Source organism: Stegodyphus dumicola, chromosome 9, assembly GCF_044657685.1.
Source record: "Stegodyphus dumicola isolate Sdum_Otavi_A_Nest chromosome 9, ASM4465768v1".
Classification (NCBI taxonomy): domain Eukaryota; kingdom Metazoa; phylum Arthropoda; class Arachnida; order Araneae; family Eresidae; genus Stegodyphus; species Stegodyphus dumicola.
In genome coordinates, this window is record NC_140776.1 from 82027208 (window position 1) to 82052468 (window position 25261).

The 25261-nt window shown below is 32.0% G+C and overlaps 1 protein-coding gene across 3 annotated transcripts in view; it reads right to left on the reverse strand.

Moving 5' to 3' along the window:
• Positions 1-5074: 5074 nt before the first annotated feature.
• LOC118179558 (transmembrane 9 superfamily member 1-like) overlaps positions 5075-25261 on the reverse strand; it is a 98201-nt gene continuing 78014 nt past the window's right edge. For all 3 annotated transcript variants that reach the window (XM_085823688.1, XM_085823689.1, XM_085823687.1), the window contains one exon: positions 5075-5351. In XM_085823688.1, coding sequence (XP_085679814.1) covers positions 5150-5351 — 202 coding nt within the window. In that variant the 3' untranslated portion in view covers positions 5075-5149. The remainder of the gene's footprint in view (positions 5352-25261) is intronic.

Here is a 25261-nt window from a genome sequence, read left to right on the forward strand (position 1 = left end):
TAATTTAATGACCATTTTCAGGCAGTGATTTTCAAAACTATAATAACATTACAAAACAATCATTTATTTGATTATATCATCATTAACTTATTAACAATAAAGTGGAATATTTATTTTAGTAACTTATAAAATTCGGAGCATAAAATTTTCTGAGTGTAATGAAGGGGGGAAAGGTAAAATAAAATCTAGAAGCACTCAGATTTTATATTACGCCCAAAAAGGACCTTTTTTTTTTTTTTTTTTTTTTTTTTTTAACGTTTTGTGTGTTACGTATATTTACTGAATATCATGTTCTTCGCCCGTAAACCACAACATACATTTGAAAACAGCATATCTGTAGAATTTCCGCACTGGAGATAAAAACTGTTGTTTTCCGTACAGTGCTCTCTCTGAACTCGTTGAGTTTGTAAATTAAAAATTCGTTAAAGTTTTAGAAAATATGAAATAGATTAAAACAAATTCGAAATTCAGCCGTCCAGATGCCCATGTTCGGGTTGAGGATTACATTATTCAAAATTTGATGGCTCTAGATACTGCCGTTTTTGTCACAGTGCGAGAAACATACATGTATTCATGCAGATTCTTCATTATTTAATTTCTTTAAATATAATACAAGGCGATAATATTTGGTAACAACAATTTGTAAGGGGACACGGACATTTATATTAAAACAGCGCAAAGTGCCGCTTCGAAATTAACAGCCTTTCTAGGCTACCGCCACTTTGGGCTAATAAATTAAATTAACAGTAAATAAATAAATAAAAAAAAATCTTATATAAATACTAAAAATAAATTTAAAAAATAATCACTATAAAATACAAGCAAAATTAATTATTACGGTTAAATACAATTTTAATATTAGAATGAAATGTATAAAAATTATTAAGTAGTCAAAAGTGTTTGTCACTATGATGTATTATGAAATATAATTGAAATAAAATTCCTTTATAGAAATTGTACTATTATATTCATCTATAATTTTAAAAAAGCAGCACAATTTAGAATTTTAAACAAAACTTTCAAAAATTCGTTTTTAAGTATTTTAGTATTTTTTACTTATTTACACCAATAAAAAGCATAAAAATTGCAAGAGAAAATTGCTTGTTTGAAATTTTCTATTAGTTCAGATTTAAAATATTATTTTCTATTCCTTCGGATGTGATCAAAGTGACAGCCGGGAACGCCTCAGACGAGGGAGAAAACCTATTTGGGTTAGTCTATGTCTTATAAGGTCCATGCCCTCAATGCGATTCTATAAGGAGGGGGGGGGGATAATGATGTTCGTCGATTCTATAAGGGGAGGGGGAATATGAAAATGCACGAAAATTTACGGGCTTCCTGTGCTTCAGCTACAGACAAGGGTCATATGAGCCTAGGCGGTAATCTGGCCCTGATCTTAGCTTTCCACAAATATTTCTTACTTAACTTGATTTAAATTAAGCTCTTGACTTAATTTAAAATAAGAGACATGTGACCCTCCCTTTCTCTTAAACATTTAAAAGCAAGGAATTTCTTTATCGTCTTAATTTCAATATAATGTTAGAAAAAAAGGATTATTTATTCAATATCGCGTAGAATGTATATATATTAAACGCATAAAATTCATTAAAATAATATTCTGGAAAAACGAGAAATTCACAAAATGGCGATTTTAACAATAGCTAAATACGTAAAAAAAAAAAAAAAAAAAAAAAACCGCTTTAGTCAAGAACGCTTAAAATCGTCCTCCAACTGTGATTTGGTATAATTTCAGTCAGGCATCAATTCAGTCAATTTTGCAATATAATACAGATTGTGATTACAGACTTAAAGCAAGAAAATGCAGAAAATGATTGTTACATGCAGGGTTACCGCAAACTTTTCATTTTTGAAGCACTACAAAAATGCCTACACTTAGAATAACATACAGTTACGTCAATAACCCTTCTACTTAAATTTACCGCTACTGAAACTATAGCTCTGCATGCATTTAAATTCTCTCTTATCCATATACGGTAATTAATCTATAAAGATTCTGTACTGTTCACTTTAAGTTACAGTTGCATGTGAAAAATCTTAAGAACTAGTAAGCGAATAATTGCTTGCGTTCGTGAGACAGTAATTAAACTTAGAAAGGGTTAAAAGACCCTTTATTATTCAAATAAGATTTAATAGAACTCCGTCTGGGAGTTGTACAATAAAGCCGACACTCGGGCTTGAACTTAAGAGACTAAGAATTAAACTAAACTGATCTTACCTAAAGAAATATAGTCGAAGCTATCAAACTTACAACGGAGTAGGCCCCTTAACGCTAATTGACTGCGAAGCTATTAAGGGCCTAAAGTACGGCCGAGCGTAATAACTGCTTACGAGAGAGTAGCCTAAAAAGACGGACGCATGCTAACCAGAACCTCTGATTCTCTGCGTAAGACAGAAGAACTACGCGGTTAAATACCGCTCTTCCTCAATTTAGATTCAAACGTGATTCTAAAACTACGTTCTGGCCGGAAATGGTAAGTTGAAATTAAGAAGCGATTAGAAAGGAAGTTTAACTCAAAATTTAACTGTTAATAAAATTAACATAATCCTTACAAACCTTTCAATGCGATCATTAAAAGCAGACTTTCATAATAAGTCAACATAATAATTACGTAATTATCACATCATATATTAACCATAACAAACATTGCATGTAGGGGAACACCAGAAGGAAAGTGCAGAAGAGATATTAGGAATTGATTATTGAAATATTTACCAAGAAATTAGAGATTTGATGCATATTGTTACACAAATTTCATTGCAGATTTTTTTACAGAAAAATTGTAAATAAAATTTTCTTTCATAATTACAAATATAAAATAAATAATAACTAATTTTGAAGCCACGGCTAGAAATGTTAATTCCATTTTCATCAATTGTTTTGTTAGTAAAACCGATCAACTTTTTCCCAAGTTATATCACAAGATATATGAAATTATACACGGATAAATGGTAAGCAAATTTGAGATCAATATTATATACAACGAATAACACTTTCCCAAATAAGTATAAGCAAAATACTGATTCATAAATAAATTTCAACGTAACTGTAACACAAAAATATGTTGAATGATTGGGGGAGAAGCTATTTTTTTAAATGCTAAAGAGAACTTAAAAAATCACTAAGAAAATAAAAAATAAACCTGCAGATGCGAAATTTCTTTTTGGGATATTTTCTAGCACATTCAATAAATAAATGTATATCTTTGCATTATTTCACGTTTTCAGTCACATACCATTAACGAATTAAACTATCAGGCTTACTTAAATGAATGAAAGTTAAGATCTTGATGACGATGCGCAGTCGATTCTCATTAAATGGGACACACACCCTAACCCTAACATTTTAATTCAATTTAGCAACTGATTTAAATACAAGAAACTTACTTTAAAATGTAAAAGATTATTCGAAGCTCTTAAAAACTTTACCCAAATGAATTATGTGTGTGTGTGGGGGGGGGGATAGGCATTTACAAATAAAAATGTTTTCAAATTAAAACATTTCCACAGCCGTTTCTTTTCGTTACTATTGTATGCTACAGTGGCTCACATTTATTCTCAGACATTTGTGTTTCCCAGATTTATTTGCAAATATCAGTTGCTAAATACTAGCGAAATAACTATTTTCTTTTCATGTATATTGTTACTAACCTTTTTTAAAACAATATTATAAAACACTTTTAAAATAATTTGACAATTTTAAAACACTTGTTTTGGAAAAATTTATTCAAAGCATTATTGGGAAAAAAATATTCAGAAAGTTCTTAAAATGAATTCAAATAAGTATTCCAACACTCTACTCTGAACAAACCGTTTATATTTAATAAAAAACACGAAAATATCGGAACATTCAAGATTTTGTTGGATATCCTTTAGCTAGAATTACACTTTTCATATATTTTAGAATGGATTCAATTAATTTTTTTCTTGTAATATTCAGTTTTGTACTATTCCTGCGCAGAAGTTGTTCTGTTCTGTACTATTCCTTCGTAAGAATTGCTTTTAGTAGAGCTTTCAAAGAAATGCCATGTTTCCGTGTTCTTTCTTCAACTCACTCCATATATGTTCAATAGGACTTATGTCTGGAGAAGTTTTGACAACTTAGGGCTATAGTAATCACACTTGGAAAGGGTTAAAAGACCCTTTCGAAGTGTTCCAAATCAAAAATGTTCCAAATAAATTTCCATATGCAGACGACAATTCTTGTGATGTAGTTTTATTTAAAACAAAAAATTATGACAAGAAATTTCACCTGTCAAAACATTTAAAAACTGACATGACTAAAACATTTTGAATAAATTATTTTATTACAAGGAATATTTTGATAATATATATTTTGTAATAAGCAAGGCTAAAAATATGCATAAAATATCATATTTGAAAAACATTTGGAGTCTACCATTCAATATTTAGCACAAGATCTATAAAATAGAACTAGAAAAAAAAAAAAAAAAAAAAAAAAGGTTACAGAATCAAGATCTGGAAAAATTTCAAAAATACAAGTGTTCGAAAACAGATGTGAGCCACTGTATATTATTCGAGCATGCATTTTGTTGCCCATACAATATCTCTTAAAAATTATCTAAAAACCATAATTCTAATATAAAACATTTTTGCTTACAGAAAAGCTTTCATTCTCGAATTTCGACAAATTTGGTGCCCGGCATTTTCATATATTAAGAAAAAGAATTTTTTTACAGCCTTTAAGAGACTTAGGTGGAACCACGTGGAAAGTGCACAAAAAAGTATGATTTTGCACTCTTTAAGCGTATTAATCTATATAATATGTCTCATTTATAAATATTAATTATTACATATAGTACTCAGAAAAATGGAGCAAGTTTATATAGTCTTTCTACTAATTTCATATGGCAAAATTAAAAATATGCAAATACAGACGTAAAAAAAAAAAAAAATAAATAAATAAATAAAATAAAAAATAAAAATAAACGCAAAAAAAGAGGGAGGGAAGAGGAATAAAATTATACATAAATACATTAAAAGGAAAGAATCAGTCAAATAATTTTTTTCGAGTTTCAACCACTTCAACTGCTCATTTCCATAAACGCTTTCCAGAGATTTTACTTAACGACTTACGTATACAATTCTCACACAAATTTACAAACGATTTTTAGTCCATTTTGACGTTGCGATAGATATATCTCACGAAATGCAAAGAAGCGAAGAAAGATACTGTGCCCAAAGTCAGAAAGAAAGCATAGCAGGTCAATAACGTGTAACCAAAGAATTCCACAGCTTGTAGTAATCCGTCCATATTCGACCGCTGTACATAGTAGAATGTCGCGTAGATAAACACAAATACACCTGTGGATCTGCAAAGAAAGAAATAATAAAATAAAAAGAACATTAATGCATTGAGTATAGAGCTAAACACAAATTAACTGTTTATTAACCCTAGAACTACAAAAGGAATTTTTTCTCGGGTAAAAAAATCATTTGTAAGATGAAATTCTGTAATCGAACTTTTTCAAACGCACATAGATTCAGTGATCTCTGACATCGATACCAAAACTCAAGAAGTTATTTTCAAAAACGGAATGAAGTACAAGATACCTTTAAACATTATTAATCCTGAAAACAAGTAAATAAGTTTTGAATTTGTCGGCTTTAAAAATAAAACAATATATAATTAGTAACTTCTAAAAAAATCAAACACATAATATTTAAGTTTGAAATGTAACAAGAAAAATGTATATTTTCAAATAATTATATATTTTAATTAAAAAATAATAGCAATAATAATATTTACAAAATATTTATATTTAAACTTCTTAATTTTATTGTTTAATAATCCGCCTATGTCTGTAACCTCCTCTTAATAGGTTTTTTCTAAGTTAAATAGTCTTTTCCTGTATTTTGTTGCATTCCACTAAACAATACACTATTCTTACTGAAAACTCATTGGTTCTGTTCGAGATAAAAATAATCAAGATATGTATTAATAAGCAATAAAATGTATTTCACACGTAATAATACAATTCAAAATTCTATCCGACTTAGCTTCTAAATATAAGTTTTCAAAACATTTTTAGTGAAAAATATTCAGAGAATTTTGTATTACCACTGTTTCAAAATATATTTATCCTATTATGTTTCAAAATACATTTATCCTAACAATGAGAATTGTCTTAAAGCTGCATGCATATTCCCAAGACACTAAGTAGTTTTAGTATTATCGAAAAAACAAATTTAATTAAGGTATTTGCAGCAGTTAGAAAAGGTTATCGATCGAAAAACATTAGTTCAAGAAATAAAAATTCCAGTCTTGACTCTACGTATGTCAATGACTGCTTCAAAGCAAACGAAAATTATCCGATCTTACTCGTACATGCAGTATTGAAAATTTTAATTCGATAACGTAGAATGTAACATAGTTGGCGCATGAAGACACATTAACTGCCAGCTAGAAGAGGTCTTGAGACTTTTAACTTGGTTAAACATTGAGTTATACTGTATAAAGAAAAGAGGGGGAAAGAAATGAGATATCAGCTTACACATAAATATGTGTTCTGGCAAAACAAAAATGTTTCAGTTTGAAAACAGAATAGAATAATACTCCTATCAAGCGTATAACTTTGGTGTTACTCAGTTGTCATAACATAGATATTTTTAAAAATACTTTATAAATTACAGTAACCAAACAAAAGGGAACTAACTATATAGAGAGAATCTAGAATTTTAAGCAAGAGCGAATTTCTCTTTGGCGTTTGGATGAAGTCTGTGGGTCTTCCGGCTGGGGAAGGGGGCGAAAGTCGCAGCTGTCTTCGCAAATCACGTTAACAGGAACGGTCGAAAACTTTGAAACTAGACTTCCAAAGTACGGGCTTAGATAAGCATATTAGATGGCCCCCTCGTAAAGTCACAGACTAGACTATAAAAGTTATTTCTCCCATAAAATTATTTTTTAGATCTGCCATAAAGAGATTCTGAAGTGGCAAAAGGTAAACAATCCTGCTGCTACTGAATATATGATCCTTGCGTTAGATATTTATTACACGACTCGACTAACAGATATTTTTTTATGTTTGTTTAATAAAGCACGCATAGGCTGTCTGCCTAAGAAAGGAATGTCTTCGTGGAGAACTTTTAAAGAAACGTGATTTTCCGTGCATATACGAAATCTTTGCAGGCAATCCGTTCACCGGATATAGAACCTGGATCTGTTTTAAAGTAATGACGATTATACATGTGTGTTTGCTGAAAGAAGGAAAACTGAATTGTTAAATAAGGATCTCGGAAGTAAATGTTAGAAAATAATTGTCATTCATGCACGTTAGCAAGTTAACATTTTCAATTATTAACAAATTTTGTCATCATATTACATGAATAATTTTATAAATAGTATAAAGCGGTTTTCAAGGCTTTTCAGTCTGATCAATATAGGAAGATACAAAGTTTTCAATTTAAAAAAGGTGGAGAAATCTTTGTTAAAGGGACTTTAAGCATTAAATTTTAATTTTTCCAGAATGAAAACTTTTTATCTCTATCCGATAAAAAAAAAAAACAAGATTCATTGTATACTAAATTATAATAAAGCCAAGTCACATTTATGTTTCAACAGTTTATAATATATGCACATCAGAATTATAGCTTGAAATTTTTGATTTGCAATTACACTATAACTCCAACTATCTGGATTCTAAAAATTGAATCGCATGTTTTGTTTCTAAGTTAACAGAATTAATTGCTATGGATTTCTTTAAGAGTGTTCTCAACTTTTTAATTAAAAAGTACTGTTCCTTGATATTATTTGAATTAATTAATTTAAATAATATCAAAGAATAATATAAGACATTACATACTTTATTTAATTAATTGAGATGAGCGTCTATAATATATTGATTAGTAGACTACAACAGCGGTTCTCAACCGTTTGAAACGCGAACCACTTTTGGTACGCAAGAGAAAAATACGCAAATACTAAGTACGTAAAAGTATTTTTAACTATTAAATACCCCAATATCCTATTTAAGTTTTTTTCTCTAACACTCGTAAATTTATGCGATCTGAATTTTGTTCAAGGTCAATAGTTGTTGAGAAGTCAAACAAACTTTGGTTTCAGAAATCTCGTGTAAAGACCATGTTGATGATCTTTTCTGATTGGAAAGGGATAATTCACAAAGTCCCCCGCCCTTGGTGACAGGTGGAGAACTGAATTTCGGTAGACATTCCTAAGGGACAGGTGGATAACTGAATTTTGCAAAGAGGTAATAGTTCTGTTCAACATCTCTTAATAATTCTGAAGAGAATAATTTATCATATTAGACCTGAAAGAGCTCAATACACTGACTGTTCTGTGCAGCACTGCAATCAGCCGTCCCATAATTCAGTTCTTTTCAAACACAATTTCTAGCAAAGAAAAGTATCACTGTTGCGTCGTTTTTGAAAGTTTTACCAATAAGGTACCCTATTAGTTGACCACAACAGTAAAAATACTCATTTCTACCATAACATACTAGTATCAATAACCTGTTTTAATTGCGTTGTGTTTATTCCGGATTAACCCTGAAATCAATTTGAGAAATAAACTGGTGAAAATCATGAGCACACAAATTAAATTTAACCATTGATTGATCTAGAAAAACTTATTTATTTAACTCTTATGGCAATTATATATATAGTACTTGGCAAATCAAAATATATTCCACAAATTTAGTACTATTGCTTTACACATCAAACTATTACTGAGTAATTATTCCTTAACATTATTCTTTATAATCTCTATTATTGTTACTTTGCAAATCTGGTAAAACATACCAAAAATAAACTATAAATTTATGAACAGTACCCTCCCCGGGAAGAAAAAAAAATATAAATTTTAACAAGTTACACCTTCCACTTCACACAGAATAATCGGTACAGAAGAAATATTATTGCACTCAATACCATCAAACAAACAATAGTTATTGCACATAATAATTTTTATCATTTATTTTTTTCTTTTGATTAATAAAATATGATTTAACCGGATAAAGTTAAGTAGTGATACTATTACACTTCTACAAACAAGTTCGTCCTGAGAGGAGCAAAAATGTTCTAATACAGGCACTATTATAAAGCAATCCTCACCAAGAAGTAACTCAAGCAAAAATTCAATTAAATAATTTCATGAAGAACTTATTTTTCTTTTACAATTAAGTTAAGTTACAATAATTTTAAAAAGGTTATAAATCTCTATTCAATCTAATGCTTTTACTTAATCGACACACAAAAGAAAAATGATTTCTATAGAGTTAGGTTAATTTATCAACTACAAAAGGAAAAAAAAAAAAAAAAAAAAAAAAAAAAAAACCCTATTTCCTCAAATAGTTAAGCAAACAAAAATAACTTATCTTTACATCTAGACAGACAGCTAGGACAACCATCTCGAACAAAATGGACGTCGTTTTTCTGATGAAGTCGCACTCCTCTTTATTACGAATCAAGCTATCGTGCAAACGGCGGTTCACCAAGCAAGATGAATTGTCCATACTGGTAGGCAAAGCAACGGTGAAAGCAGGAGACCATAATAACTTCGTTAAATTAGACTCAGAATAGGGTTGAGATGAATTTCCATCCTTTTGCATGGGTAAGGAAGCAATAAGGCAAGGCAAAAGAATCAATAAGGCATTAAATGTGGATCCAAGTTACTCTCTCTGGTTGCAGTGCATTATGCAGATTCTTCACGACGGTTAACCCATGGTTGGGAGCACTTGTTTACTTATTACAAAAAACATGAGTAGAACGATGAAAATGTAGCTAATATCGATGTTGGAAAAATTTTTGAAGTTGCAGATCATACATTTTTAAAGCTATTATCTATGCTGTCGGAATTCACTTAATAGAGATGCCGAAAATTTTCTCGGGCCGAATGCCACGAGAAACGGCTACTGGAGCCAACATCATTAGGGAAATTTCGAGAAGCAATGGCCTAACAATGGCCCTTCAGAAATTTTCATCTCGAACATGGTTCCAGAAACAAAATCACTTATATCCCTTGACACTTATATCATTTGACTTATATCCCTTGACAGTCTTCTGCCATCCGGATGAAGATGGAATCTATCAGCATGATAATTTCAGCTGTTACAGATGTCGGTTTGTTAACACCAGGTTCTAGGAGCATCCACAGAATTTTGCTTTCCAAAATGACCTCCGAGAAGCCTAGATTTAAATCCCATTGAACGTCTTTCGGCTATTTGGAAAAATGTATGCACGTTATCCACCACCAACGACCTTAACTGATTTATGAGAAATTCTAAAAGGCGTTTCGAAGGCTATACCTCTGGCAGACTTCCGTAAACTTATTAGACATCTCGTGTAAGCTTCGTTGCGTGGCAGCCGCTATCCAGCAGAGAGAGAGAAATAAGCAATTTGTAACTAAGCAAGTAAATCTCTAATTCAATGCATACTTCCGAACTTTCGGAAGCATAATGTAACTTTTCTGCCAATATAATTATACAGCAATAAGTTGACAATAATTCCAAGCTAATCACTCAACGACAGGCGATATAGAGACTTTCGTGAATATGCGTATAATGTAAAATATATAAGGTGTGACAAAAAAAAAAAAAAAAAAAAAAAAAAAAAAAAAAAAAAAAGTTGGTCCAATAAATCATTGTACTTACAAAATCAGTTCTCCGTGGCATTATCACCTTCAAAATAGTCTCCTTCAGCATTCACACATTTCGTCATTCGATACTGCCGTTAGAAAGAAAAGATGGAACACCCAGAGTCTGCGTTGACTATTCGTCGTTTAAACAAAGTAACAAAGTTGTTGTGAAGAATAAATTTCCTCTTCCCCTCATTCAGGATAACCTATACAGCCTTCAAGAGGCACGTATTTTCAGCACCACTGATCCCAAAATTGGCTTTTTTCACGTGAACATCGAAAAGAAAAGTCGGAGGTACACATCGTTTGTTACGCACGTTGGACAGTACCAGTTTTTGAATGTACCGTTTGGACTCTGTAATTTACCAGCTGTATTCCAGAGATTTTACCATTTCCGACCCTTAGTTAACGATGGCGTCGTTTTGCCGTATATGGACGATATCATCACTTTGTCTGCCTCATGCAAAAAAGAAATCGAGAGGCTGAATCACGTTTTAAATCTATCATGTGAATACAGGTTAGAAATAAATTTTAAAAAAATCCCAGTTCTTTAAGAAACGGTTGACTTTTTAGGCCATGTCATAAAAGATGTTAAAATTTTTCCATCTACCTTGAAGACGCAAGCCGTTTTAAATTTACCTGAACCGACAGCAATTTTCACTCCACTTATTCTATGAGCAGGAAAACCTCCGACGTAGAGAAAAAGTATTCAAGTTATGAGTTGGAGATCTTTGCAATTGTAGAAGCACTGAAAAAGTTTCCTGTTTACCTTTTGGGAATTTCATTTAAGATAGTAACGAACTGTTCCGCGTTTCTCCGCGATGGAAAAACAAGGTTTAGTGACGCGTGTCGCTCATTAGGCTCTATTATTAGAGGAATTCGATTATGTTATAGAGCATTGCTCGGGTGTCAGAATGCCGCACGTCGATGCCTCGAGTAGACCTCCTATAAATGTATTTCTATTGAAAACGTCCTACCTAAGTTAAAACTTGCTCAAGAAAATGACACCAAAATAAAACCATTAAGGAATTATTGAAAACCTCAAGTTATGACAATTACTGTAATAGAAATGGCATATTATGCAAGTTTACTAATGGTAGAGAAATGATAAATGTACCGAAAAGCATGCAGACTGAAGTCATAAAACATGCCCACGAGAAAGGACATATCGATATCAAGCATACAAAGAAACACCTGAAGAAATACTACTCCATTTCCAAACTTTGGCAGAGGATAGAAAAAGTTATGCTAGTTGCGTGCATTGCATTTTAATAAATCGCAAAGCAAGGAAAAAAGAACGATTTTTACATCCGCGATTCAAGGAGGACATCCATTGCACATATATCACATAGACCACTTGGGTTCTATGTAAAGTACCTATAAAAACAACAAGCACATATTAGTAGTGGTTGACGCGTTTACTAAATTTACTTCAATTTATCCAACAAATCTACAACATCAGCCGAGGTGAAACTCATGTTAGAGAATCAGAAGGTTATTTCTGGAAGCCCTTTGTCAAATCATTTCTGATAGAGAAGCGGCTTTCACGTCCACTGAGTTTTCGGGCTACTGTGCTAAAGAAGATATCAAACATCATATAATTGCCACCAGCCTGAAGAGAGAAAATAGACAGGTCGTTTAACTTAACATATCAGAGAAGCAGAGCCAGATTTAGACTTTATAAGGTCCTAAGCTATTTGAGATATGGGGCCCTTTATAAGTCTGTTATAATATATCTTAATACTATTTATACTATATTTTAATTTTTTGGGGCAACCCAAGATAGTGGGGACCCTAAGCTATGACTTGTGTAGCTTATGCGTAAATCTGGCTCTGCAGAAAAGCATTGACACCACGTCCGTTTGAGTTACTCTTCGGTACCAAAATGAACATTAAGGGCACCGATTAGCTCAAAGAACTGAGAGAAAGTGAATTTCAATCTCAATTCGAGTCTCAAAGAGAAAAATTACGAAAGCAAGCGAAAGGACAATTTTTTCAAGTCTAACAGGAAAATAGAAAAATATACAGCGCCAAGAGAAGAGAAGCACAGCCGTACAAAGTTGGTGACTTAGTAGCGATCAAAAGAACTCAATTCGGACAACACTTAAAATTAAGAGCCAAGTACCTAGCATCTTATAAGAACACGAAAATTAAGGGTGGTAACACCTATGACGTAGTAGGAAGGGTGCCATGACGAACCCATTTGCTTCATCACATGAGCCGAATTCTCAAGAAATGGATGGCGCTTTAAATTTTTCACAAACACTTATTCTATTTATATTCTTTCTTGTTGCTTTGTTTATTTCTATTGTATTTTGCAGTGTCTTGAAGGGCCAGTCCACTCTAGGATAGCCGAAAATGTGGTGCCGATCGCTTGAATACAACAAAATGCGTTATTACAACAAAATGCGCTCGTAACCCTGACGTAATCCACACGTGACGTCATCCTTTTTCTATTACGAGCTTTGAAGGCAATAAATCAAAAGTGTCTTTGGACATAGATGAACCATTCCTGACACTGAGCCCATAGGGACGAGTCAGGGATTTTTCTTGCTTTTCTCCTCGTCTTGGGGAGCCAAACTTTGCTTATCTTTGGATTGCCTTTTTACCTGCGAGCTATTATTGCATATGCTTCAGCAGTACTCACACTGTAAAAAAAAACTTCGAAGTTTACAGACAAAAGTCTTGTATAGTTACAGAAATGCGAACAATTACGAAGGAAATACCTGTAACGAACACAGAACCAAACGAAACTGTAAACTCTACAGGAGTTTTTCAAGAAGTTTTGCTTGGATTTTGTCCGTAGCGTGTGATCACGTGGCTTAAAACGGCTGAGAGAGAAGAACCAATCAGGAAGAAGGTGGAAAAACAGCGTCTTAGCGGGAGAGTTCAACGATAGTCGCCATGTTAGCCATTATTTTTGCTATGGTCGAGGTAAGTTCGAAATAGTGTTTGACGTGTATTTTACTAATTTTATGTAATGTATTTGTTATGTTCTTTACACTATCTATAATTAAATTTTTTTAATGTTTAGCTTATAATTCTAATGCTCCTAAATAAACCTGTGTTGAATTATTGTTAGAGTTCAAATCACAGAGCTTGTGTTCCATTTAGTAAAATAACAACTTTTATTCGTTACATCTGCAGGTGTCTGCAGTTAAACTGCTCATATTTATAAACAGAAACAAATTTGTTAATATGTTAGTTTTAAAACAAATAAGCTTAATATTAATGTTCTATCTATAGTCTAATAATTTCTCATGTTGAATATTTATGTATCTTTTAAAACATATCGCGTTAGAATATTCATCTTTTTCATTTTGTTGACAGATGTAACATTATTATTCCACACATGTTATCATTAATCCCAGCGTGAACTGCTTTAGAATATTTTTCAGAGCATTATTACACATTGTATGTTATTATTAATCTCAACGAAAAAGAATAAATAAATGTAATATATTTAAAAAATTCGACAAAATAACTTAACATACATTAAAAATGGAATATCATTTCATTAATACATGCGATAAGTTCGCCTTAAAAGATTATATAGTCGGATAGCAATTACATATTTGTAAAAGTATTCAATGTATATTATTTTTTGTGTTAAAGATAGTTTTAATCCAGGACAGTCTTTACCAACTTATAAAGCATCTATTAAGTTACATTATAACCAACATTTACAAAAGGCAATCGAAATGCCGTGACTTTGACATATTTTTAACTATGATGTAACATACTAGGAACATTAAAGAAAAAAAATTCTATTTTTTCCTTTATGCTTGTTGAAAAGTAAAATATTAATAAAATGGTACAACATTCATTCTAGTACTTACAATGTAAATTTACATATAAATTTACTATAAATTTTGGTGCAAAGTTCATTATAAAATGCATTTGCTAATATTTAATAGTTATAGCATTCAATATCAAATCATGGAAATATTAGTAATGATACGTCAGTTGCATATATTAATTTCAATACTCAGCTCAATGCCAAATTTCTTCTATATCTGAGATAACATGTATTTTTTGAAAATAATTATTTTGTGTCATCTTTTCATTTAAAAATCTCTTTCAGATATATTTTAATGTGAATTATTTTCAAAATTATCCTCATTAGAATGAATGTTGTTCTCTTTATTATGTTTGAAACTGCCGTTACGCTAAAAAATATATTCAGAAAACTATTTATTGCTGAATGTTTAAAATAAGTTCTACTGCTCCTTTTTGACAAAGAGTATCCATTTGAATTGCAGTTGGTTTTAATTAATCGTTGGCTGTATTTTTAAGAACTACTTGATAAAATTCAACAAATTAGTTCAATCTATGAGTTCATCTGAAAAACCTAAAATTTTTATTCCAATTCTGTCATGTGTATATATTTCAAGAATGAAAAAGAATTACAAATTCACTATCCAACAATACTGAGTAATATGTTGTTGATATAGCCAAACTTAAAATGACCCATTTTAAAACCAGATTAAATAAATCATCGCGTATTTTCGGTCATCGAATTTCTTTGGCGTTAAAAGTGTCATAGATTTAGTAAATCCAAGGGTCAAGGTAAGCTCAAATATTTTTTTTCATAGTTCATATTTGCTAAGTTATAAATTTTGCTGATGCAAAAGTTATGTAACTTATGCAAACATATGCTTAGAGTATTTGAACTAGTGTTGAAAAATCACTGGAATTTAAAATGTAATTGACAGTATGCCTTAAAGCTTGTTTTGGTAAAAGCATATTTATGGGTGCCCCTTGGCAAAATTTGGCGATTTTTGGCAGTACATGGATACCGAGTTTGTGCAATTCTTTGACCATGTTATTTTGGCTTGTGTAGCGACGATTTGTGTGCCAAAAACCGCCACTACATGAAGACAGATTGCACATATCCATGTACACATCGACCTATTTTCACTTAAAAAAAAATCTGTGAATTGTACAAACTTGGCATCGCGCACTCCCTTGACTTTATCCATGTACACACCGACCTATTTTCACTTAAGAAAACATCAGAGAATTGCACAAACTTGCGCTCCCTTGATAATACAGGGAGCACCCTTCAATATACTCTAACTGCTGTTTTTCATAAATTAAAACATTTTAGGCATTTAAGATATCTTCCTGTAAGTTACAACTAAATGAATGACTCTTAAGCATAAAAATTTCAAATTTTTATGCTTAAGAGTAGAAGGAGTTATACACCTTTTAAATAACAGTGTCAGAAAAATATACTTTTTAAAATATGTAAACCATTGTTTGAAGTATAGAAAAACCTTCCTTAGCAACTATACTTCTTTAAGTGATTATGTCAAGTATTCTGGTGATACAAACATTGATATTAATTATCACTGAGAATCATGCTTTGTGAAGTAACCACCTCCATTAAATATCAAAATTGTACAAAATTATGGAAAAGTTATAGAGTGGTTTTACTGTATACTTAAAGTATATCATATCACTGTTAGATATTGATGATGTAAAAGATATTATCTAATCATAAATATTTCAAGCATTAAATAGCTTAGTGTAAGTCAATAAGTTTAAGGCATACTGTCTGACTTTGTACCCTGTCTTTCACTATGTAATATTTTTCTAGCAACTGTGTTAAGTACCAGTAAGTAAGTTTGTCTTAAATACCACTTAATGTAATCAGGTATCATCTGTTCTGTCTGTAAAACTTAATCGTAATAAGTGAACAAATGAATATCTGTAAAACTAAAGATGACACTATATGTAAAAAATACAAGTATTAAAATGTCTATGAGAGGAACATTTAAAATATTAAATCCACAATCAATTTTTGCGACATCTAAGATAGAAAATACCCAAACTGACTAGTTAATTCAGAGGATGAATGCATGTAACATCATTGTTCATGTGTTTGTTAATTGTGTAAGTATTGAAGTTCATGCATTAATTGTTGATAACTATATTATTGGCCTTATATATATATACTTGCATTTCAAAATTTTGTATATTTTGCCAGTGAGCTAAGTATTAAATGCTGTTACGTATAAGTTCATATTATGTGGAAAAGTAGTTTTTGATCTAACACTTTCTGAGAATTTTTTAATGTTGATCATCAAGCTTAAAGCATATGGCTGAAATTACCAGTATTAACCATAATTTAATTATTCTCCTGTTTCAGCATTTCTCAAACTTTTTTCGAATAGAGATTATGTGAATTATCATAATTTGTGAATCACCTTGCTGCTGTTCCCTTCGAAAGCAATTTTTTAGCATATATTACTACTAGTACACTTATATTTTAATATATAATTAAAATCCGTTATATTTCATAATTAAGTCCATTGAAGAAAAGTTATATTTCTAATATTTCAAGATTATTAATGAGAAGGATGATTTGTAATTCTTGCATGGCTCTTCTATATTTGGATATATGATGGTAAGACCACAGTCTTAGTGGATATATGATAGTATATTTGGATATATGGTGGTAAGTACCACAGTTATAGTGCTTTAAATCCATCTTTTACTGCTAAGACTGAGTGGGAAGTCTGTAAGTAGGGTAACCAATAATAAATTTCATAAAATGTCTATCTTACGAGAAAAGGTGATAGATGATTGTCATATGTAACTGTTTAAACTCTGAGATTTTTCAACTAAATTTTTTTGTCTCCTTTGGAAACTTCGGAGGACCATGAGGGCAAGCTGTATGATCCACAGATTGAGAAGTGCTACCTTAATACATTTCAATTTCTAGAGAAATTAATCTTAAAAAAAATCTGATCATTATTAAAACTACTTTACAGATTTATTTTATATTACAAATAAATATAGTAAATATCTAATAAACCTCAAATTATTTTCTGCAAAATGAATTATTTAAATTTGTACTGTTTTTGCTTCAAAAATGGATGATACATGCAATTTATGATTTCATGAAAGGACCAAAAGGAATCTTGTTTGCAATTTAATTATTTAATTTAAAAAAAGATTTAAATCATTTGGAATATGTGCAAGTGCATGCAATTATTATGAAGAGATTCTAAATTAAAATGTCACATAACAAATTTAGAATATGTTATGTACTTCTAACGAATGTGATTTTTTCTTTATTTAGGAGCCATGCTTTGAATCCTAAGAAGAAGAGGACTGCACCTTCACAACTAGTTAATTAAAAATAACAATAATATAAATTTTACCTATTTTTTATTTTATTTTCCTTTTGGATAGTTTTCAAATAAAAATAAACCTATTTTTGTTTCTATATTCTGTGTATTGGAATAAAGAGTCGAAATCCATTGCAATATCCAATATTTTCAAAATATGATATTTTTTTAAATAAAATATATGATTATGGAATATTACGTTAAAATGAAATGGTTCCTTATGTAACCTGTATGTTACACTAAAAGGCTTCATCGAATACTTGTAAAGTAATGAGCAAATACTAAGTTAATATCTTGTGTGAATGAATATTATCTTACAGAATTTTTTATTCCATAAAAATCTATCTAAAAATATAATTTTGTTGAATGAAGATTTAAACATTTTTCCCGAAGATTTAAAAAGTCGTTTGAAATAATGATAACAAAAACATTAATCTGAACCATTTAATAAATGAATAGAAAATTTTGAGAACAATTAAATCATCCACAGGAATTTTGAAATAATCATCGTATTTTTGACATCAGTTAAAGAAAGAAAATCCGAGTCATTTTGATTATAGTGATAAATTAGTTCCATTAATAGTAGGATAGAAAATTAAAATTTTAAGGAGCCATTATGCATTATCAATTTTTCATTAAAAAATTTTTAGTTTATTACTACTATCATATCAATTATTAATGCTGAATTCTTTATCTTCAGTTTTTACATTCTTTTCTTAATTTTCTAGGCATAGCAGAGAAAAATATAATTATAGGATCAAGGCATTTCCAAATACATTATATTTTCTTCCTTAAATTTTTAAGATCATTCTATATTCATCATGTATTATAGACACAGTATCAGGGGATTCTGTTCAATTTTTCAGTTAGAATTTGGGACGAAGTTGTGAAGTCATACCTACATTAAATGCTTGAATTGATTATTTGAAATATGACAAAGCAAGAGAGGGCCATCTGTCCAAGGAAAGGAATATTTTAAGGAAAACTTCATGTAACACAAACATTTACACAGGCAGCCCATTCTCTAGGATTTAAATCTAGAGCCAAATGCTAGTGTTAAGCTTACTGTCTGGCTGCCTGTAGGCAATAAATGTTTTAGTAGAAGGAATACTTGAAAAATTAAATAAAAATTAAATTTAGGACTAACTAATTCTTCAATTTTGTATTCAATGAGAAGAATGTAATTTATTAATAAAGTTTTAAATCTGGGAAAATACCTGTACAACTGTCCGATTAATTAATCTATTATTTCAATTAATGGTCAGTAGCAGAAGAGATTAAAAAGCATTTATGCCTAAAAGAATTATATGTTGTAATTAAAATGAATAATGCAATTAAGCATGAAAATAATTTTGGATAACTTGTGATAACTGAATTTAAGTTCATTGTTGAGTTACATAAGTAATTTTTTTTTAGAATTTGAAAAAATATTCAAAAATTACGATCTACTTACACTATTATTTCCTGTAATCTTTACAGATGTTTACATTGGTAAATCACATATGAAAAACATGTTATACTTACACGATAATTTCCTGTAACATTACAGATCAAAGATCTGTAACCTTTACAGGCATATGCTTCGGTAATCAACATACAAAAACTTTGTTATGCCTACAGAATAACTTCCTGTAACATTACGTGTCAAACATCTGTAACCATTACAGGTATAATCTCTGTAAAGTTACTAAGAAAATTCCTGTTTTGATTACTCAAATAATCCATTGCATCCCAGTTTCCACGACTTTTCTTAGTAACTTTACAGATTTTTTTTTACAGTGCAGCTTCAATCGTCTCTACGTGACAATATGAATATAAGTATGCTTTTCATTATACCATAGGCCTTATCTGGCTAAGTTGTACGGAATTACTGCTTATTATGAAGAGAGAGGAGGCGTTTATAAAAATCGATCAACGATGTATAAATAATTCTGTTGAATTTACGCCAACTAATTTTACGCTTGTTAAGCAGAAACTCGAAGATGAATATCTCGCTTTACGAGATTTCCCCAACAAAATGGAAGAACAACAACATTATATTAGCGATATTCAAAATCAAATAATGGCACTCACTGAGTATTTAGCTGAAAACCAAACTAATGATAAAGTCACTACTAATTCACAAATCTCCACCATGGATACAAATCAAATCCTATCTCCTAGTGCAAAAAATAAGCGTAAGAAAAATGTCACTGATAAAAAAGGTTTCAGCACACGGCGTATTACCCACAAACGCACTGTATCAAATTCAGAAATTATTGAACCTGCCCAGACAAATAAATTTCAGGAACTCAATCCAGAGGATAATATGGATTCCACTTCTCGTGATCAAGGAGACTTCATAGCCCCTACTAAAACTGCAGGACATATTCCTCCTATAGTCTTAGCCGACTTTGCAAGCGACTGGGACAAGTCAAAGGATGATATTGAAGAAATAATAAATATCAAAAAATTCCTCGGAAACTTATCCGAAGGAACACTTACCATCAGAGTCTATGATTCTACTCACTATAGAATACTCACAGATTATCTGGATAAATTAGAACTTCCCTATCACATATTCAAATTGAACAGTGAAAAACCAATAAAAGCTATCACAAAAAAGCTACCTAAAACAGCAAATATGGAACTCATGAAAACGAAATAAAAACTCGGGGAATTCTTGTTAAAAAAATTCGTCAGATTACTCATGTAATCGAAGGAAAGACAGTTCCCTTGCCAGTTTACTTAGCAGAATGCACCCGAAACAAGGAAGGAAAATCCAGTTATGATATTAAGAGTCTGGATGTTTTCGTTGAACCTTATAAATATCGCCCCGGTGCCGTGCAATGCCATAAGTGCCAGCGGTACGGGCATACACGGAATCGCTGCAAATAACGGGTGGCCATAACTAAACTGACAGTGCTCACAGTTCTGTAGCGCGATCTATTTGCGAGAATAACGCCACATTTTGTAGGAAGATTAAACAAGACGGGGGACGAAGGATTCCGCGAAAAAACAAATTAGTTCCAAAAGTCACTGCTAGGGGAATATTTGCCGCTGTGTAATAGAAAATAGAGTGTTAGCAAATACAAATTAATACGGAATAAAATTACCTTTTATTATGCACATTTTCTGATTTAGTTCAAGTGCAATATCGCAATACTTTTAAAAAAGCGTAAAATCTACATAAACACCGATAAAGGCTCGTGATCTGCAATATCACGTACGCTGAGCAGGAGTTACTGTACCCCGGCCATGATAAGCGATTTACTTTTGCTCTCACCTTTCTTGCCAGAATGGAGGTGGATGATGCTTGACCGTGAAAAATCTTATGGGGAGACGAGGCCCACTTTTACCTGAATGGAACTGTGAATACCAAGAACTGCCGAATTTGGGATGACAAACCACCACATGCAGTCACAGCAATTCCCTTACATTCACCAAAGGTGGTGTGAGTTCACAGCGGAATTTATCGTTGGCCCATTCTTCTATGAAAGCATTACCCCGACAGGACCGGAAACCTGTTCTGTTACCGGAGAGAAATATCGCCACATGTTGAACAGCTTTGTCATTCCGGCACTTCAGCAAAGACAATGGCTGGGGGAAATCATTTTCATGCAAGATGGAGCCCCTCCACACGTTGTTGTACGGGTGCAACAGATGCTACGACAGAAATTCGCAACAGAAAGAGTCATTAGCCGCTACTTTCCAACTGCATGGCCACCTCAGTAGCCCATGCGACTTCTGGCTATGGGGTTACCTTAAGTCCAAGGTCTATCAGTGAGTGGTCCAGGACCTGGCTACGTTGAAGGATAACATATCACGGACTGTACGGGAGATTCTTGCAGACATGTTACTTTCTGCTGTTGTGCATACTGTGCACAGAATGCAATATGTGGTCCACAAGAACGGCAGCCACATTGAACTTCATTTGAATGCAAAATAAAAGGTAACTTCCGTATTGATTTGCATTTGTTAACACTCTATTTTCTATTACACAGCGCCAAATGTTCCCCTAGCGGTGACTTTTGGAACTAATTTGTTTTTTCGCGGAATCCTTCGTCCCCCGTCTTGTTTAATCTTCCTACAAAATGTGGCGTCATTCTCGCAAATAGATCGCGCTACAGAACACTGTGAGCACTGTCAGTTTCATTATGGCCACCCGGTATAAGGAGCTTTGTCTTAAATGCGCTAAACTCCATGAAACTTACATTTGTTCTCAAACCAAAGAAGACAAAAATAAACCACCTGTCTGTGCCTTGTGCGGAGCAGATCACATTTCGTCATTTAAGGGTTGCCCTAAACACCCATATAATATCAAAATGCAAACTGAAGAAATAAAAGCTTCTAAAAATCAGTTCCAATATGATAAAAGTAAATTTCCGGCGCTTAAACCGCAAGAAATTCCAAAAACGCACATCAGCTTGGAAACAACCAATCAATGAAGAGAACCAGTCCAAAAGCTCAAAACCCAACCAATTGGGATTTTTTGAATGGATTAAGATACAAATACTACAATTTAAAGAATTTTTTCATAAATTTAAAACTGCTAAAGGAATATTTGAAAAAACTGAAGTCGGGATGGCCGCTTTTGATTATTTATCATGCATTGATTATAAATTTTAGTCAAATTCATGATATTTCAAATCTTACGTCAGCTACCAAGAGCTACCTCAAAATAAGTTACTTTAATGCAAAAGAAATTTGGAAACATCAGTTAGAACTCATGACTTATTACCTAATTATCCGTGAGGACAGACATCACAATAGAGGAGGTGGCAACGCCATCACTATTAAAAATCATCTTAAAGCCACAAAATTCAACACTGATGCTTCCTGTTCAATTGAAAATGCTGCTGCACTGATTTATAGCGGTTTCAGTGAGCCGTATCTCTTTATCTCAGTCTACAATGCCCCTTCTAATGTTCTTACTACTCAAGATCTAAACATACTTACCACACATAACTATCCTACCATTATAACAGGAGATCTTAACGCTAAAAATACTGCCTAACAATGCAGAAACAGCAATAGAAACGGGGATATTCTTAATAATTTCATCATCGATAGCGACATCAGGCTTATTGCCCCTAATAATCCCACTCATTACATTTATAACGGACTATGTGACATCTTGGATATAGTCCTCATGAAACACCTGCCTAAAATCCCACAGCTAGAAGTTATCACTGAATTATCATCAGGATCATCTGCTTATAATTTTTCATTTTAATGGGTTTTATCTCCCTCTGCCCAAAGCCTGCACTGACTTTTGCCCAAAGTCAATTGGAACTTAGTTACTGACCAACTTAAGAACATTCCAAGCAGAGCTACTTTTGATCACAGTTTACGAAATAGAACATGAGATTATTAAACTTAATTTCAAAATTCAAAATGCCATTAATAACTAAACTTATATTTCCAAACAAAAAAAATCCTTATGGTCTACCTAATGAAATTAAAGAATTAATCAAGGAGAGAAACAGATGTCGAAAACGCTGGCAAGTTACCCTTCACCCTAATAAGAAAAGACACATTAACTACTTAAACAGGAAAATTCAGGAAGATATTGCAAACCATCGTTCTAAAATACGGGATAATTTATTAGATAATATTGACTTACAAACAAATTCTGTCTGGAAAATAACAAAGTCCCTAAGAAGCACTTCCTCCAATCAAATTCATCCTTTAAGTCACGTGGGGCAAATGCACCACTCAAAAAAAAGATATCTCTGAAATGCATGCTGAAGAAAGGGCCCTAAAAATTACGAAGCAATAAGTCTTTTACCAGCACTCGGTAAGGTTTTTGAACGTATTATCAGCTCACGCTTTACAAATCATCTCGAAAAATTGGATCTCTTCGACAGAAATCAATTTGGGTTCCGGAAGAGACAGTGTATAACACATCAAGTACTTCATCTGGTTGAATACATTGCCCAGGAATTTAGAAAAATGAACAGAGTAGCAGTATGCTTTCTCGATTTCAAGAAGGCATTTGACCGTGTTTGGCATGCTGACTTACTTCATAAATTATTTAACTTCTTACTGCCAAATAGTTTTCTCAAACTCACACACTCCTACCTTTATCGACGCACTTTTCAAGTTCGATGTGGAGAAATCCTCTCATCCCCTCCAAAAAAAAAAAAAAAAAAAAAAAAAAAAAAAAAAATCCGAGGCGTCCCGCAAGGGTCTGTTTTAGGACCAAAGTATTTCAATATTTTTATAAATGAGATGCTAGTTCCACTTCATTCCGGTACTTTTAAATATGCAGATAATACGGTAATACTTATAATACTTACCAGCGCAAGAAAACTACACAATGCAATAGATAAACTTCAGATACAAGTCAACCTAATCAATAAATAATGCCAAGATTGGAAGATTAAAATAAATGCAACAAAAAGTTGTGTAGTTCTCTCCCGAAGATATAGAAAAAATTTCCCTGTTAACGTTAACATCAATATTGATAACTTACTAGTTCCTGTGGCTAATTCGTATAAATACCTGGGTGTGTATGTTGATAAAGTACCAAATTTCAAAGAACACATACAATATGTCATTAATAAAGCAAATGCTGCCTTTATGGCTCTTTACTCCCTGCTCGGAAGAAAATCTAAACTAAATCTACACACAAAAAGAACACTTTACATCACCTTCATCAGACCAATAATTTTATATACAGTTCCAGCCTGGGCGACAGCCGAAAAAACTGAACGACAGAAAATTAATGTTCTACAGAACAAAATCCTCAGAAGTATTACTAATGCACCTTGGTTTGTGAGGAATGCTCAAATTTACAAGGACTTAAACATCTTACCCATCTATGACCAAATTCTTACCAGTGCTCATAACTTCTTCGAAAGTATGAAAAATTCAAAATATCCTGCCATTAAAGAACTCACGGATTATGATCCGACTGAAGAACATGTTATTAAAATCCCACGAACTATCCCCCATAATGCCTTATGGGGGGTAATGTATAAGGTGCATATTTTCATTTATTTTACTTTACTTATTTTCAAGATTAGTGTTTCATTTATGGACTATGCTTTGACAAAGCTGATGGACTTTGTTCTGCATTTTTATTTACTTTATTTACTCTTACTATTTAACCAAGAATTTTCATCTATTTTGTGTAGTGTATTTACAAAGCAAAGACACTGATTACTTCACCGTATTCTGTGTAAAACTTAGTTCGTCGTCTACCAGCCTCCCTACCATGCTACTGGTTCACGCACATCACGTGGTGTTAACTCCCCTGCAGTTAGGAAATTATTTTTCCTGCAAATTTATCTAATGATAGTATTTAATTGTGTGTTTTAGAAGACTAAAGACTGTTTTAACTCTTCAAATTCATATTTATTTATGAACTATTGACTTTATTTACGTTGAAAATTCCAATTTCATAAACTTAAGCTTAGTTTCGCTACGACCAATCACGTAGCTAAAGCTAGTCACGTGACACAACACTAAACTCCTCTCTCACCGACGCCTCTTTCTCATTACAACC